We start from the raw sequence: 16,935 nt of genomic DNA on the forward strand, positions 1-16,935 counted from the left end.
TCATGTCAAACTACAACTGCAGATGCGTATAAATTTGCATTGCGAACTATGAATAATCTACCAATCAGATTTAAATTTCTTTAATCAGATTGGTTTACCATTTGTAATTTGCGAATTTAATCCGCAATATATGTAATATCTATTGCATATGTAGTATAAGGAATATGAAAATGTAATATGTATTAACAGAAAACATGATTTTCAATATAAATCAAAGTATAAAATTTGATTTATTATAAATACACAGTATTTTATTAACTATACATAATATCAATAAAATATGTATGTATATTATTATATTATAATTAATTATAATTAATGGTTACACAGAAGAGATTTTTTATTTATAGAAAATAATTAGATTTAAAAATAGAGAGATTTATAAGTAAAATTAAAATGCTACTCTAATTTTATTTAAAAGAAATATATATATAGTTTTATTAATTTATAGAGGAATAATATTTATCGTATAAATTTCAAGATTTCTTGTAAATAAAATTAGAGTTTTATAATTTTATACTTCTATCGGAGCCGATGTTAATTTCATTAGGCGACGGATATATGTACGTGTATATATGTATATGTATGCATAAAATGTAAACACATATATGTATGTATATTTCGTCTCCGTTGCATTAGCTTAGAAAGAATAGAGTTTTAGAACGAGATAGCGAGTCGCTGACCAATTAATCGAGACTTCGGATGTAACCTCGCGCGCGCGCGCACGCACACGCACCACGCATGTGTATATACATGCGCTTTCATATCTCGATCTTCTCGACTCTTCTTTGTATTGACCCACCCACACTCCGGAATCTTTCGGGCGTTCGTTCGTCTCAGATTGCTCTCAACTTTTACGAGCTGAGACAAAGGGCGAGCGGAGCCGACAGGACGGTACACGGTGTTCGGAGCGAAGTGCCGGAGTCGCCGCGAGTCAACGGATCGATCATGGAGCGGCGCGCATCGCGCCTCCGAGCGCCCTGAAGAGAAAAGCGTTGTTCTCTACCGCCCAGCGAGGCGACGAGGAGAAAGAGTCCGCGCGAGTGTCAGCGGTCGAGTCGCATTGCGTCGTCTCGTTCGCATTCGACTGCGCTGGGCGTCACTGCGTCGGGGAGCAGATCGGTATCGAGGACGGCACGACGCATGAACGCACGTCGAACGTCGGGTGGTTGAGAACCGCTCCTCCGGTATATTTGTATATTTAATTCCTCCTTATCTCTCCCTCTCTCTCTCTTTCTGTCCTGGCGGTGCGCGCGATGCACCGTGCATGGAATTCGCGCGACGCAAGAGGAATGCTCGTCGCCCTCGCGGCGTCGCATGCCGCCGTCGTGGTATCGCGAGTTTCGCACAATTCGGCTGCGAGACATGATCCGTCGGGACTCGTTTGTATAAGTCATAAGATGTATTAAATTGCCCCATCTATTGCTTGCGATACCGTCGTCTGAGAGTGCACGCCGACGAGCCGTGCGACGTTGACGCAACATATCGCGACAATGCCGTCTTTGTTTGCATTATTGTCACTAGAAGAGGAAAACGCTGTTTTTTTTTCTTCTACACATGTACGCGTTTGTTGGAACTTGATCTTTATAATTATAACTATATCGGATGATTAAAGTTATGTTATCTGCATAATCTGCAAGATTTTTTTTTTTTAGTTTTTCTATTGTACCTCTCTTATTTTATATAGATAACTCGTCGCAGGTGAACTTTACATCCTCGGCACAATGACTTCGGGTTACTTCACTTTACCAGTTAATATGGACAGGGTGTGTAGGATCTGTCTGACTGAGCGCACCAACTTGTCCTCAATTTTCTCCTCCGAGAAGGAACCTCTGGAGGTGAATGATCTCACAGATCTCTCGCAGAAGATACAAGTCTGCGGCTCCATCGAGATACATGAACAGGATGGATTGCCTTCCCTCATATGCGACGCTTGTATCTATAAAGCCAGCGTCGCCCACGAATTCAGGCAGCAGTGCCAACACTCCGACGCTAGGTTGCGCATGTACTACAATAAGCCTGCCAAGTGTATTAAACCTGCTATGGTAAGCATGTCATTTTGTTGACTTATATTTGTCTGCATTTGAAACATACAAATTACTTCAATGTGCTATTCTTTTGCTCTTTAATTCTTACAATTCATTTGTACTGAACTTCATAATTTTCTAATAAACTCTTCTTGAAGAAAAAAAAAAACAGATTTCTGATGAAGAATATGTGAAACTTTAATTTAAAAAAAGGATTGAATGAGCAAACTAATATGATAGATTACCACAACTTTTGAGAATTGTTGATTAGAAAAATATGAAATTTAGTACGAGTAACAATTGAAGTAAAAGAATGGCATATTGAAGGTAATTTTGAATATGCTCACATCAACAAATTTCAATTTTTCGATTTTGAGACCTTATAAAAACCTTATAAAACATCTTCAATTATGTCTATCATTATCAATAATAGTATCAAATAAAACTTTTAATCTTTCTTAATACTTCTTCCAAATTTCATAAGAATTGCTCAAGTGGTTGAGACATGATAGCTTTTCAACTCAAAAGAGTTGACTGAAAATTTCTATACATATATACACACGTAATGTACTTTTTCAGGATTTTCAGGACTCTTGCACACAGACAGATATACAAATTGTATTGTCAAAGAAGCCAGACCCTTTCCAAGAGGATTATTTTACAAGGGAAGACATGCAAGTGGTTGCTGCGAGTGTGCAAGAAGAGTACATTCAAACTACCACTGTTACTTCGTTTCCCAAAAGCGAAGTCAATCTGAACGCCAATCAAATTCAGATACCAGATGAGAAACTGTTCATTTGTTCCATCGGATTTGAAGGGGGTAAAGAAGAAGGAGGGAAGGATTCCTGCCTAGCGGAGGTTCATCAAATGACGCACATAGCGGAGGAGCAAGTGCCGGATACGTCTAACATCATCAATTTACAAAACAAGGATGACGACATCAAAGAGACTAATCAGTACATGGAAAAAAATAATGCGGAACAAGAGGAGCAATTTGTCAATGAAAGCCTACCTAATAATAGTGTACAGGAAGAGGAGAGCGTTCCGCAAAAGCGTACGTCCACGAGAAAGGCAAAATCGGCTAGAAAAATGTACAGCGACGACGAGATCGTTGACAATTATTACGAGCCGAGCAGTGATAGTCAGGATTCAGTGGAGACGAAATTCAAATGCAAGATCTGTTCCAAGCAGTATGCCACGCAAAAGGGTCTGAAGAAGCACTCGTTGGTCCACGAGAAGAAGTACAAGTGCGACATCTGCCTGAAGATGTTCTATAAGCAGGAGAACATGGAAAACCATCGGAAGATTCACGTGTCGAAGCCGCACGTGTGTCAGCTCTGTCACGCGTCCTTCTCCAAGTCTCAGAGCCTCGTGAGACACTTGAAGTCGCATACGGAGAAGGTGAACGATATGATAAAGCAGATCAATACGAGTGAACGAAAAGACAATAAGGAGCCGAAGAAGGAGCTCAAGAGCGAGGACGACACCGATGACGAAACCGGGCCGGCTGGAAACGAAGCGGATGAATTCGAGAATCCGCCCGAGTTGTACAAGTGCGAGATCTGCAACCAGTATTGCTCATCCTTGAAAAACCTAAGAAGACACGCCCTTGTGCACGGGGACAAGAAGTACTCCTGCACCGTGTGTAAGAAATGGTTCTTCAGGCCGGACACGTTGAAGAAGCACGCGGAGAAGCATGGGCATGGGCTGCTGGATAATCTGGTGGACGACAACAAGCTATACGACTCGGACGACAATGACTTACCGAGCGGTAACACGATGAACGCCACGCCGGAAACCGAGAACGTCAAGAAGGAGGAGAGCGACGAAGAGGGATCCGGGGAGTACAAGTGCCAGCACTGCGACAAGGTCATGGCCACGAAGAAGGGTCTGCGACGGCACGTATCGATGCACAAGCCGAAGGCTGAGCCTGTTACGTGCGAGATCTGCAGAAAGGTTTGCGCTAGTCAGGCACGTCTCGTTCTCCATCAGAGGACGCACAAGCCGAAGGAAAAGGTGCCGCGCGAGTACCTGTGTCACATCTGCAGTAAGGTGTACCCGAGCAATTCGTCCCTCACCTATCACATGCGAACTCACACGGGTGTCAAGCCACACGTATGTACGACGTGCAATAGCGGCTTCACGACCACGACTAGCCTGGCGAATCACATTCGCATTCACACGGGCGATAAGCCGTTCGTCTGTCATGTATGTAGCGCCGCATTCGCAGTGAGTTCGGCCTTTCGCAGGCACTTGACCCGGCATACCGGCGAGGCAAACTACCTCTGCAAGACCTGCGGCAAAGCGTTCAAAAGGCTCAGCACATTGAAGGAACACACGTACACGCATTCGGGCGAGAAGCCGTACGTATGCAAGACGTGTGGTGCCGCGTACAGCCATAGCGGCAGTCTGTTCGCGCATCAGAAGCGCTGTCGCGCCCAGTACGGCGAGATGATCGTCGATGATCACAATCATCATCACATACCGCACACGGTCACCCACATCCACGTGAATATGAATAATGTGAATAACGGAACGGCGGTACGACCAGTCGCTGTGATAGGTCAAATGTTCTAAGAATGAGGAATGTGATGTTACAAATTACAACCGTTATTCGTGAGTGTCTGCGACGAATTGTCGTATACAAGCTATTGCTGCTACAGCTGTAAATTCTACGCATACGAAACGCATGCAACACAAGTTATACGTCAGCTCTGTAAATACACGTGCCAGCTCTTTTGTCATAATGGATAACGTTCCTTGGATATACCCGGCGTTCGAAGACATTAGTGCTCAAGCAACACAGATTCAAAATACGTTTAATAAACGTTAGAAATCAATTTCAACCCTTTCAGCTGAAAAAGTAAACGTTAAAAGTTTGATTTTTTTCTAAAAAACATTTTTAAAAAAAGCTTTTATAAGATTTTAAAAGATTTTAAAAAGATCTTATAATGTTTACTTTAATATTTTTACTAGTTTAAAATATAATAAATTATTTATTAAAATATAATTTAATAAAATGTTTCGTAAATGTTTTTTTCACATAAAAACGTATAGCTAAACATTTTTTAATATTTAAAAGATTTATTAAACGTAAATAGTTTGCTTGAGTGCTTTGCTTTTAAACCACGTAAATGAGTATCCATGGTAATAAAATTAAACATAATGTTTACACGAGGAAGAATGAAGAATTTTCAAAATGGAACAATTACTGTTGTTAAAAATTGTGAACTATTTTTTTATTATTTGATATCGTAGGTATGAATATTTGTGGATTCCACATATTTCAACATGTGTACATATATACATATATATTTTTGTATGTATTCGTATAATCCAGATCTTGTTGTACCACATATTACATGATAGTTGTTTACGTTGTGTTATTTTAGGAGAGAATAATTACAAGTCTTTGTCATACAGCAAAGTTCCATTTCTTTCCTTCATCTGTAAAGTGTTATTTATCTGATTATTTATCGAATCGATTATCATGAAAATTAAATTAATAAATGAATTGGAAACAAGAGAGAAATTAAGAAAATTAATTCACGATGGAAAAGAAAAATATAACGCGACTGTATTTAGAAATTCAAATAATCGAAACGCATATCTTCTATCTTTTTCTTTTAGATTTAGAAATTTGTATGCATGATGATGAATTTATAAAAAAAAGCCAACATACGAAGCGTAATTATTAATCGTTTGATTTTTAGTGTGTTTTAAAAATTCCGATAGTTGCGCAAGAATAATAGCACTAGAAATGTAATATCAGGTATACAATTTCTGGGCTGTGATTATATTGTGTACGTGATAATCGAATGAAAGAACTCGATATGATTATTTAATAAATTTAATCGGCATGTATTCGATCGCCAAATGTCATAATTAAATGAATGATAATCATATTCATACTCTGTACACATTTACGAAAATAGTTAATTATATAAATAAAATGAGGACTAAATATTATCACAGAAGAAAATAATATTGTGCGATCATATTTTTTAACTTTGTTAAAAATGAAAATCTTAACATTATATGTTAAGTACATAATGTAACTATCAAGAAAGATATCTTATGTTCTTTTAACTGAAAATATTGTGTTGAAAGTAATAATTACAATATCATTTTTGATAATTATTGATTAGCAAAAACATGCTTATTTTTTTTGACAAATCGTATTTAAAGTATTAGATTTACTTTAATTTTTAATTTAATAGATAAAAACGTGACTTATATAAAATAAAGTGTACAAATATACATATACATATATATAATTTAGTTATATATATATATATATACAGGTATAGACGAGACTGATCATCATTCATTTAAATATTTAATGGTATAAAATTTGTAAATCTTATTTTCTCAAATGCTGAATGAAGTAAAATTTATATTTTAAAATCTTAGCTAGTATTGTCATTTTATTATATTTTTTGTACCGCTAATAGAAGTATTAGCTTTTCAGTCTACAGTTCTTGTTGCGATATAGATCTCTCCATCTCATTATTATATGATTATCAATGCATAATTAAATGAATTTTTTATCGATCAAAAAACAAGTTTTTCATTTCCTATAGCGCCTTATCTATCTATCTATATATAAACTTATATTAATAAAATACTATAATTATTCTTTTTATTGTGACAAACAAAACACATTCAAAAAGATTTCATGTAAAAAATTACTGATAAAAAATTATTTAATCACATTTAATCAGATGGCAAGTATTATATTTGATTTAACACAAAGTTAAAATTAAACTATATAATGTAGATTCGAAGATATAATGTTCTATTTCTACTTTATTATTTACGTAATGAAGTAATTTTTAATGTAATTTGTATAATGCAATTAATATTAAAAATTTAATAAACTTTTTGTATATCTCTATTTTACAAAAAAATTTAATTTTATGTAAAACTAATTATATGCAATAAACTTGTTTAATAATTAACCTAACAAATAAAATGTTAAGAGGAACAAATTTTGAAAGTTAACAATATTTTTAATGTATCATCATTTATATTTACATAAATATATTTTCAGTTTTATTTTAGCATACAGATTAATAGAATTAATAAACTTTCTGTTAATATATTTATCATTTTTTCCGTGTATATACAAGGTGTTCTATTTTTAATAATCCAAACAAATATTTCAAAAACTGTTCTAGATAGCTCAAAATACTAAAAGATAACAAAAAATGCTTTTTTAAAATTGTTTTTTCAACAAAGTGAAAAGATGTCTAAAGATTTTTAGATTATTTTTTCGATAAAACAAACTTTGCACGAGGACGTAACAGAGATGTTATTTTTGTCTGACTATATGCATGTATCTCTAAAAAGACATAAAAAATATTTCATAAAAATACATTTATCACTATTTTGTCATTTCTTAATACAAAATTCTAATCCTGTCATTCGTAATCTCGTAAGTCATTCGTAATTTAAACTCTTCATTTATTTGAAAACTATTATAGTTTTAACATTTTCTTTATTACAATTTTTATTCCAAAATATTACAAAGAATTTGTTATCAAAATAATTGTCACACTTTATAAGGATACCGGTAAAAAAAATAATATCATATTAGGCTTGTTCTTTGTTGCTGCACTGCTGTACTAGTGCAATAAGTTAGAATAAGAAAAAATATGTCTTATTCTAACTTATTGCATCAGTGCAGCAATGTAGCGATAAAGAACAGGCCTATTATATAATTACGATTTATTTAAAAAAAATTTTTATTAAACTTTTATTAAAAATATATGTCCATCACTTAATCCTTACATTTTTTCTTTTTTAATATTCGGTAACGTCGCCAAATTGAGTGTCTTGTTCTCTGAAGAGCCTTAGCTAAATCGACATATTTGCGTTTTTCATTAAGAGATGGATTATTTTCTAAATGATTTAATATCATTATATCTTCTTCAGGTTTATACCTAGTAATTTTAATATTTCATAATTTTTTGATAAAGATGTATATAATCTAATATTTTATATATAAATGTTTTGTTAAATATTACCTTCTTTGTACATTGTTCTCATATAAATTTCTAAATCTGTGATAAACACTGTATAGAGTTCTATCTGGTAAACCATCAGCTAAAAACTGCACAAATTTTCGTCTTTCTATCTTTTTACGTATACGATAGTCTCTTTTTAATTCATCTCTTAATTGTAAAAATGGTCTAGTCATTTTTACATCCCAATCATGTAGCTGTTAATGTTGTAAACAAAGTCTGTATTAGACATATATGTTGTAGAAAATCGTTTAATTTTAAGATTGTCTATTCAGTCTGCAGCAGATCTTGATAATAAATAACAATTTTTCTGTGAATTTAATATTTTTAGCAATTGCTTCTGAGGATTGGTAGCTAGCTAGTAATTGTATTTCGAGACAGACAAAAGTATCGGCGCGCAGTTCATAATAGCTAGAAATATTAAATTCGTAGAAAAATTGTTATTCAACATCTAGCACTGTAGATCGAATAAGTAATCTTATCTTTATCTTCATGTATAATATTCATTAGTCAAATATCTTATTGTTTAATTTTATTTAAGAAATATTTCCTAAGAATATTAATAAGCAAACAGAAATTATATCTTGCATACTAACCTTGCAAAATGTTTTCCAATTCTTAGCGATAATCTTATCCTCTTCCAAAGAATACAAACCTCTTTTGATTGGTATTATTTTTTCAAATTCACTTATTTCTGCTCGTGTTGGCATATGAGATCCAGCACATTTTTCAATTTTGTGCTGCGGTGGTACTGTATGCCTCAGTTGTACACGTAAATTATATAAACGCTACAAAAATAAATAAGTATATTTGTATTTTATTCATAAAGCTTTCGTTAAAGTTAAAATTGAATTGAATTAAAAAATTTTATTACTATCGAGTCTGGATAGTGCAATTTCTCTGTCGATGTTTTCTGTTGTGCTATGTATGTTGCATCACTGTAATACTCGTCTTCTATATCTTCATCTTCAGATTCATCTTTACAAGTATATTTATTTTTTATTATTTTCTTTGTGTCGCTTTTATTCTGTGTTATTTTTGCCTTATTTTGAATATCTTCATCTTTGCATTTAACTTTACAGACATCTTTATTCTGTGACTCTTCTGTCAAATTGCTATCTTTATCCTTTGATGTGTTTATTCTATTCCCTTTTTTTTTAACTTTGTATTTAACTTTAAGTTGTGTGTTTGTGTTGACATTTTCATCCTTTGAGTCTTTTGTTAAATCACTTGTGTCAAATGATGTTTTAATGTTTTTGTCAGCAGATGTTGTCAAACTGTGACCATAATTTTCACTTTCCATCCTAATATTGCAGATTAAGATAGAATACATTTAAATGTAATCCAGTTTTATTAGCAATTTTAAACATTATCATATTATGATGTACACACGTGGACAAAAATATGAATTGAGTTAGCTGTTGTGTTCAAGGATTTCTAGTGCATGTATTCTATATAGAAATCAAAATGCAGGTAACTTTATATGGCCAGGCATTCCTGTCCATGTATACATGTACAATACTAAAAATCTACAGTTCACATTATGTATAGATTATATTATTAGTATTGGCAGTATATATTGAAACATGACCATGATATCATTATATACATATATATATATATATATATATATATATATATATATATATATGAGTACAAACATCAATTCTATATGAACACACAATTTGTATGCACATATAAAGTTTTGTATTATTTAACAAGATTCAAAAAGGTCAACATTACAGAAACAGTAACACTTAAATCCCATTTGAAATTTATAGATTCTGTTCGTTTAACTGAACTTCTTCACAGTGCATCTTCTCTCTTTTTTCACATTAGAAATGTGAGAAGTTGAAAAGAGATTATATATTTTGCGCCAAATCAATTACTTTAAAAGAAAACTCAATCTTTAAGCAGTAACAAATATCATTACATTTTCATATAAAACGCTCAGTCTTTTACAGCTTTTTGTAACTAGAATAAGACCTGGTCTATAATAGCTGGAATAAGCATGAAGTAAGAAGTAAGAGTAATTTCCTTCTGTGCTGTGATTGACCGAGCGTTAAGAAAAGCAGGAGTAGAAGTAAGACAAAATGAAAATAATTTATTTCGCTTACAGCATTACGCCAGCTTTCTTATGAAAGGTCTAAAATGTCAGCAGGAGTAATGGAGTAAGGAGTAAGAGTAACAATTGATCAATTAAAAACTGGAAGTAAACGAAATGGGCAAATCTCATTTCATATTTCTTACTTCTTACTCCTACTCCATTATTCCTGCTGACATTGTAGACCTTGCATTACGCCTAGTCTTACTTCTTACTCCATGCTTACTTCAGCTATTGTAGACCAGAGGTCTGTTTTTTATTTCTACACTGCAGCACTGGTGCTATAAGTTAGAACAAGACAAATATATTTTTTCTCATTCTAACTTATTGCACTAGTGCAACAGTGCAGGAATAAAAAACAAATCGCAGGCCTAAACGGAATGTTTAATAAACAATCTGTTGTGTACTTACTTCAATATTTCAATTTTAATACGCAGTACAAACTCTCAAAAAAACTGCATATTCTCCTTCGGTTGCTGGATATAATAAATATACTCTTAAAGTTATATTTTTTCATGTGGCGAATCTTAGGTAAAATCTATGACAACAGTCACACTGATATGGGATGCGTTCCGTTTCACGCATGAAAAACTTGAAGATCGTTCCGTTTCACTCCATGCGCAATTCATGCGCGCATAGGAATAGTCTCCCGCGCCTCACCACACAGCGCATGAGAACGCATGAACTGCTTCAGCTCTTGAGGTGAGGCAGCTCATGCGATGTCTAGAGATACTATAAGGTCCGGTTCCACAACTCACGGTTAAATTAACTGGCCAATTATTCCATTGGAATTGACCAATCGTATTTGTTAATTTTGCTCAACGACAAATACGATTGGTCAATTCCAATGGAATAATCGGCCAGTTAATTTAACCGTGAGTTGTGGAACCGGGCCTAACAGAGATTCGCCAATGCATTAACGATTTCTGATTGGCTCCCGTCGCTTGGGGTATAACCGGAAGTATGAGAGAGAAAGATAGATATAACTGACAGAGAAAGCCTAGCCGATCTAACCTGTCACCTGTCACCTGTCAAAAGAAAACAGAGTAAACCGCCATCGAAAACGTCATATCCGATATCCGGTTTTACCCCAAGACGGCACATTGGCGAATCTCTGTTATAGTATCTCTAGCGATGTCTATGCGCGACAGCCATTTTGGTTTTGCGCATAGAGAAACGGAACGGACTCATGCGCTCATGCGATGCGTTGTCGTCTCATGCGGTCTATGCGTGAAACGGAACGCACCCATGGACTGGCACACTAGCGCACAGACACACTAGCAGACTAGCACAGTATGTAGACGGTTTTTCTCGTGCATGCGCGTCAAATATAACATTATTGAAATATAAAAATCTGATTTATATAGGTTTTTAGGAGCTCTATTTTGACTATATATTTAAACATTATATAAAATTTTTTTTAAAAGTCAAGATTGTATAAAATCAAATAAAATAATAGATTTATACTGCGAATTCTCGCGCGAGAAAAACCATCCCGTCTAACACTGCACACTGACAGTACTCCCAAGACTGCCAAGCGAAACCACTGTTCTTTGTCGCTGCACTGCTGCACTAGTGCAATAAGTTAGAGTAAGACAAATATATATTTTTCTCATTCTAACTTATTGCACCAGTGCAGCAGTACAGCTACCAAGAACAAACCTCATACTTCTCTCTCTAAAGAATTCGGAAATACTTATGTTTCGCGCATGCTTGCACATATTAATACATTGAAATCCAATGTATCGGTAGCTGTCAAATACGTTGTGATATTTGCGATTATCGTTTATAACATTGTATATGACTCAACTTCTTTTTAGACATAACAACGGAAATGCCAAATGTATAAACGCGTACATATATAAAGAATATTTTCAAGGTAACATTATGATATTAAGATACAAATTATGTGATAGGATGTGATAACCAAACATCTTATTTTAGGGCCTCACCTACAGTTTGAAGTATTAAAAAAATGAAAGAAATATACTATAAGTTCTAATAAAGTAATTTACATAAAATTATACAAAGTTTTAAAAGTAAAAAATAATTTTTTACTTTGGTTTCTTTTCACTATGATATTTGATAGTGCTAAATCATAAAGGAACATCGCCTTCGATTGTAATGTTTTCAGATAATGAAATAGTCTCTTTAATCAAGAATACCAATCAACAAAACGTACGGTTTATCCTGGATAATATTAAGAGTAAGATTTACCCGACAATTAATGAAAAGCAATACAATATGGCTTCAGCATCCAGTACAAGCGCACGTAGCTTATTTATCGAGTCAAAGATGAGATTAGCAGATAGAGTGCAAGTTAATGTCAATAATATTGCCTCGCTCGCCAGGCAGATACAACGAGGTTCTAAAAGTAGTGAGGTAATGTATTTTTTTTAATTAGCTTCTAGGAGAGTTTAATGATATTATAATATTAAGTTAATCATTTTATCACTAAACTTATCCTTGTAGATTCTAACACATGCAGCAAGAAATTTTGCGCAACAGGAACATGGATTGGAGACGATGGAATCTGGTTTGAAGAAGCTTGCACTCATCGCCACTCATTTGGAATATCAAATGGACGCGATTGATAAAAATTCGGCAATGTTGGAACAAGTTACAGAACAAGTGCGATCTATGCAACGATAACATATTGATACAACTATTTTGTTGTATATATGCCACGTACGCACGCACACACACATACACACACACACACACACAGTTTTCTATATGTGAATGAATGTCTGCAGGATATATGTATTTATAGAAACAATATGCTGGATTACGTTTCCCTTGAGTACCTTAATGTATTGTTTCATTCTTGTTCAACATTCGTTAAACAAAGATAAAAAATGATACACAAGAACACTTAGAGTAGCATTCCTGAATCATAATTTTATATCGCAGGATTGATTGGTTTTAAAAACGTGCACCTTTTTCTAAACTAAATGATGACTGTATGATTTGAAAAGTATGCATATGTAACACTTCTTTCTTTTTGTTATAAATTCTTCTCAGACTGTTATAAAAAGTTATAAAATGTTTTTAATTTCTGTGATATATTCGTAAATTAAGACTGTATGTTTGCATTGTGTAACTATTTAAAAAATTAATATATATGTAGATAAAATATAAATAATTCTTCTGTATGAAAGGAACATAAAATTGAAATAACACTTTCTTGAAGATTAAGCAAAAGGGGTTATTAATTTTCTTATGACTGAAATTGTACGTTACGTAATTACCTATAATTACTAATTAGGATAAAGAAAAAATAAGAAAAAGGACAGAAAAATATGGAAATTAAATAATGCGATACATCGATTTCTTTGATATTTATTTTAGATAATTAATCTTAAAGTTTAAAATGTCGCTCATAAACAACGGATTATATCGACAAACTCATAAAATGCAAATGCACTTATGGGTTTCTAAAATGTGTACACGAAATCAACTTATTTACTTCTTTCTTTTTTTAGATTAAAGATAATATATTACGTTATGACGGAAACATTTTTGAAAATAGTTTGAAATAGATCTGATCGTTAGAAATCATTTTTATATTATTTAGAAAAAAAACTTGCATAAGATTCATCAAGGATAAAGAATATCATAATGACCAGGACGATATAATAAGTGCACGGCTGGTATAGCACCTTCAGGAAAGTCATGAGCAGTCACTTCAGTTCCTGCACCTCTGTCCATGTAACGAACTCTAACACCAGTTCCTAGGGCACTACTCATTGCTATAATGTGAATATGGTCGGATTCCTTGTACATTGGTTCGACTTCCTAAGGAAAAAAAAAAAAAAAAAAAACGGTGAAAAATTAAAATGTAAAAAAAGTTGTGAATAATGTCAGATTCGAACCTGATGGCAGAATTCTGAGATAGTACGTTCTCCCTCAATAAAATGTTGGTAGAAATCGGCGTCGCGCTGCAACTGACCAGATGTAATTAATCTAAGATACACAACAACATAATCGGAATAACCTTGTTCATTAAACAATTTGTGTAACTCCATGTGACTGGACTCTGTGTCGCCGCCTACTTTGTCAATGACTTCCATAAACTATAACATAAATTTATTTGAATCAACTCGTGTATCTCATAATAAATTTTATGTTGTAAAAAATTATATAATATACAATACATATATATTATACAATACATATATAAAATATATAATATATTAAGGTAACTGCCCAAATTACCACTTCAAACATGTAGTGGAAATTGATTAAGAAATTGCGTATTTTGCAATTTCTGAAATATATAACAAGTATTCTTTTTCATCAGTATTCAAATAAAAACTTTAAAATAAAAGCAATAAGTTCAAAAACTGATTACTGAAATATAATGAAAGAAATAAAAATATAAGGTATAAATATTACCAATTCTGCTAGTCAATGTCCTGAATACTGCCTTCTAATTACAGTTGCATGTATCTAGTACTGTCTCCTTATTTATTTTGCCACACATTTACTTATGTTTATATAATAGTCTTGGTTTAACATTAAATTTTTAATATATAATGTTCTCAAGCTTTTTAATAAAATAAATAAAAATAAACTACTGAATCTATTACCAGTTTATTTAAATACTGCCCATCTCTGATTACTGATTATTCATATATCTAATATTGCTTCTCTATTTACTGCTTGCATATTCAATGTGCTACCACACATTTATTTATCTTAATATGATAATCTTAGTTTGACATGCTTTTTAAAAATGAATATATATGTATTATATATGTACCACATATATTTTTCAAAATAAATTCTCAATTTGTGTTAACACATGCTAATACATATGTAAATAAGATTAAGGATAAAAGCATACAGGCTCACCGTATCATGAAAGTCTTCGACTGTAAATTGGGGAAAACCTAGAGCTACAAGGCTATCCTTGCTTTTTCTAGCTAGATCACGAAACTTATCATATTCCTCCTTGTTTCCAATTAATTTCTCCAAATAAGCATAACTAAATGCTCTGAAGAAACAATTGCCATCAGGTCTAGTTCTCCTAATGTAAGAATATTTTTGAGCCAAGGCTTTCGCCTTCGAGAGATACACGTCATCCTCTGCATATTCCTGTTCCAAGCTCTTCAATGGTTCCTTTTCACCAACTAATGCTATAGATTCTGAGATCTAGAATAAAAGACAATAATTGTATATAAAAAAATGGAACTCATAGATGTTTAAGTCTTTATTTGAAAGAAAACACTTAAAAATTGTCAAGTTAATATTTAGAGAATAAAATTTGTTATTGAAAGCAATATTATATCATTTAGATGTAGTTATACATTTTATCGAGTAATAAATTATAAATAACAAAATAATTAATATTTATTTCACATTAATAAGGTTAATTTAAACATGCGATTAATTATACTTCTAACCACACGAATTAAACAAAACTAATATATCAGTCTACACATTAAACGTGACACACAAACGGCATATTAACCTCCTTCTCGATACGTCTCTGTTGTTGAAGTATCAACTCATCCTGGTTAACATCTGAAATTAAGATCATGATAATAAATTACCCGGCTTGATTTCTCAAGAATAAATGACGCTAAAAGACCTGTGTTTTCTACGGGTTGCTCCTTAAGCGAGTTATTTTCCATATCTTAGAAAACTTTGCTTAAATTTCACCACGGCTGTCAAATTATCAATCGTAAACAAAAGCCCGATGTCTCCATGTGAAGTTGAAAAGGTGTTTGCCGCTGTGCTTCACGCTTTTCTGTTGGCAGCATTAGCGAAATTCAATCTAGATATAGTTTACGCAGCGGACAGCCTGGAACGGCCATGACAGACCATGAATCCTCGCGCTCGAGGTAAACGGTCTATTAAATTTACACGAAGTATATTAAACCTAACGTGGACATTGAATCCGCAGGTATAAAATATTTTGTTTTCGTCAACGCCAAATTTTTATATTATAAATAGAATAAATTTTATTATTATTTTTTTTTTAAATCAATGTTTCAAGCCAATAACGATCGAGAAAGGTATGTGACGTTACACAGTTTGTTCAAAAATTTTATTTATCATGTACACTAATAGCCAATTATTATTTGACTGAAAGAATTCTCTGTAGATCCAAAGTTCATCATTGTTTTTTGTAATGTCACTTGCATTATGATTATTAAGTTATAAGTATATATAATTACTTTTTTTGAAAAATGTGTATATATAAGTTTCTAGAATTTGAGGACATGTGAATAATCAATTTTATCCTTTGGTTGTTTCACTTTTACTGTAAATATTATTGTAATTAAATATATTTTATAAATTATTAAATATATTTTTTATTACACGTCAAAATGCTTCTTTTTCTCGTATAGAAAGTGATCGATTTCTCACAGAATGGTTTCCTCGCACAAATATTAAATATTAAAGAAAACAAAAAAATCTGCATTTCAAATAATGCAGATTTTTTTATTAACTCCATCATTTACATTATCTAAAATGCAGATTTTTTGTTTTCTTTAATATTTAATGTAAATTTAATATTGACATTTAATATTGACAATATATTTTTAACGTACTATGTAAAAAAATTACATCTTATTTGTAGGTAAATTCATATGTGCATATTGTAAAATTTGCGACCTGATCTTTACTGACATCTTCTGTGAAAGACTGCAATTGTTTTAAAGCCTTAGCAATGGCGGTTTATTTGAGCGTCTGATTTACTACTACTATATAATAAAAAATTTAAGTTATTATACTTATTTCTTGTATTATTAGAGAATTTATTCAT

The 16,935-nt window shown here is 32.7% G+C and overlaps 4 protein-coding genes across 12 annotated transcripts; 2 read left to right on the forward strand and 2 right to left on the reverse strand.

Annotated features, from left to right (window-relative positions):
* The first annotated feature begins 434 nt into the window (after positions 1-434).
* On the forward strand, positions 435-6,589 carry LOC105828622 (zinc finger protein 708). 2 transcript variants are annotated; one of them, XM_012667074.3, is made up of 3 exons: positions 435-1,559; positions 1,688-2,045; positions 2,607-6,589. In XM_012667074.3, exons 2-3 carry the CDS (start codon positions 1,725-1,727, stop codon positions 4,602-4,604), a joined length of 2,319 nt encoding a protein of 772 aa, XP_012522528.2. In that variant the 5' UTR covers positions 435-1,559; positions 1,688-1,724; the 3' UTR covers positions 4,605-6,589. The 2 variants fall into 2 exon arrangements, with proteins under 2 accessions (XP_012522528.2, XP_012522527.2); XM_012667073.3 differs by having other exon boundaries at positions 436-1,187.
* On the reverse strand, positions 5,245-10,858 carry LOC105828623. 5 transcript variants are annotated; one of them, XM_036282515.1, is made up of 6 exons: positions 10,569-10,858; positions 8,928-9,357; positions 8,650-8,841; positions 8,057-8,250; positions 7,821-7,972; positions 5,245-5,474 (listed from the first exon to the last, which is right to left on the reverse strand). In XM_036282515.1, exons 2-6 carry the CDS (start codon positions 9,354-9,356, stop codon positions 5,443-5,445), a joined length of 999 nt encoding a protein of 332 aa, XP_036138408.1. In that variant the 5' UTR covers position 9,357; positions 10,569-10,858; the 3' UTR covers positions 5,245-5,442. The 5 variants fall into 5 exon arrangements, with proteins under 5 accessions (XP_036138408.1, XP_012522529.1, XP_012522531.1 ...); XM_012667075.3 differs by lacking the exon at positions 10,569-10,858 and having other exon boundaries at positions 8,928-9,439; XM_012667076.3 differs by lacking the exons at positions 5,245-5,474; positions 10,569-10,858 and adding an exon at positions 7,305-7,371 and having other exon boundaries at positions 8,928-9,439.
* An 895-nt stretch (positions 10,859-11,753) lies between these two features.
* On the forward strand, positions 11,754-13,351 carry LOC105839720 (BLOC-1-related complex subunit 7). Of its 4 annotated transcripts, none has more exons than XM_036282517.1 (4): positions 11,754-11,905; positions 11,978-12,036; positions 12,102-12,539; positions 12,630-13,351. In XM_036282517.1, exons 3-4 carry the CDS (start codon positions 12,282-12,284, stop codon positions 12,807-12,809), a joined length of 438 nt encoding a protein of 145 aa, XP_036138410.1. In that variant the 5' UTR covers positions 11,754-11,905; positions 11,978-12,036; positions 12,102-12,281; the 3' UTR covers positions 12,810-13,351. The 4 variants fall into 4 exon arrangements, with proteins under 4 accessions (XP_036138410.1, XP_012541676.1, XP_036138409.1 ...); XM_012686222.3 differs by having other exon boundaries at positions 12,292-12,539; XM_036282516.1 differs by having other exon boundaries at positions 11,754-12,036.
* Positions 13,352-13,483: 132 nt separating this feature from the next.
* LOC105839719 (ubiquitin thioesterase otubain-like) lies at positions 13,484-15,919 on the reverse strand. Its single transcript, XM_012686220.3, has 5 exons — positions 15,754-15,919; positions 15,634-15,686; positions 15,015-15,314; positions 14,033-14,233; positions 13,484-13,955 (listed from the first exon to the last, which is right to left on the reverse strand). Exons 1-5 carry the CDS (start codon positions 15,794-15,796, stop codon positions 13,758-13,760), a joined length of 795 nt encoding a protein of 264 aa, XP_012541674.1. The 5' UTR covers positions 15,797-15,919; the 3' UTR covers positions 13,484-13,757.
* Between the last annotated feature and the right edge of the window lie 1,016 nt (positions 15,920-16,935).

Source organism: Monomorium pharaonis, chromosome 2 (genome assembly GCF_013373865.1).
Source record: "Monomorium pharaonis isolate MP-MQ-018 chromosome 2, ASM1337386v2, whole genome shotgun sequence".
Classification (NCBI taxonomy): domain Eukaryota; kingdom Metazoa; phylum Arthropoda; class Insecta; order Hymenoptera; family Formicidae; genus Monomorium; species Monomorium pharaonis.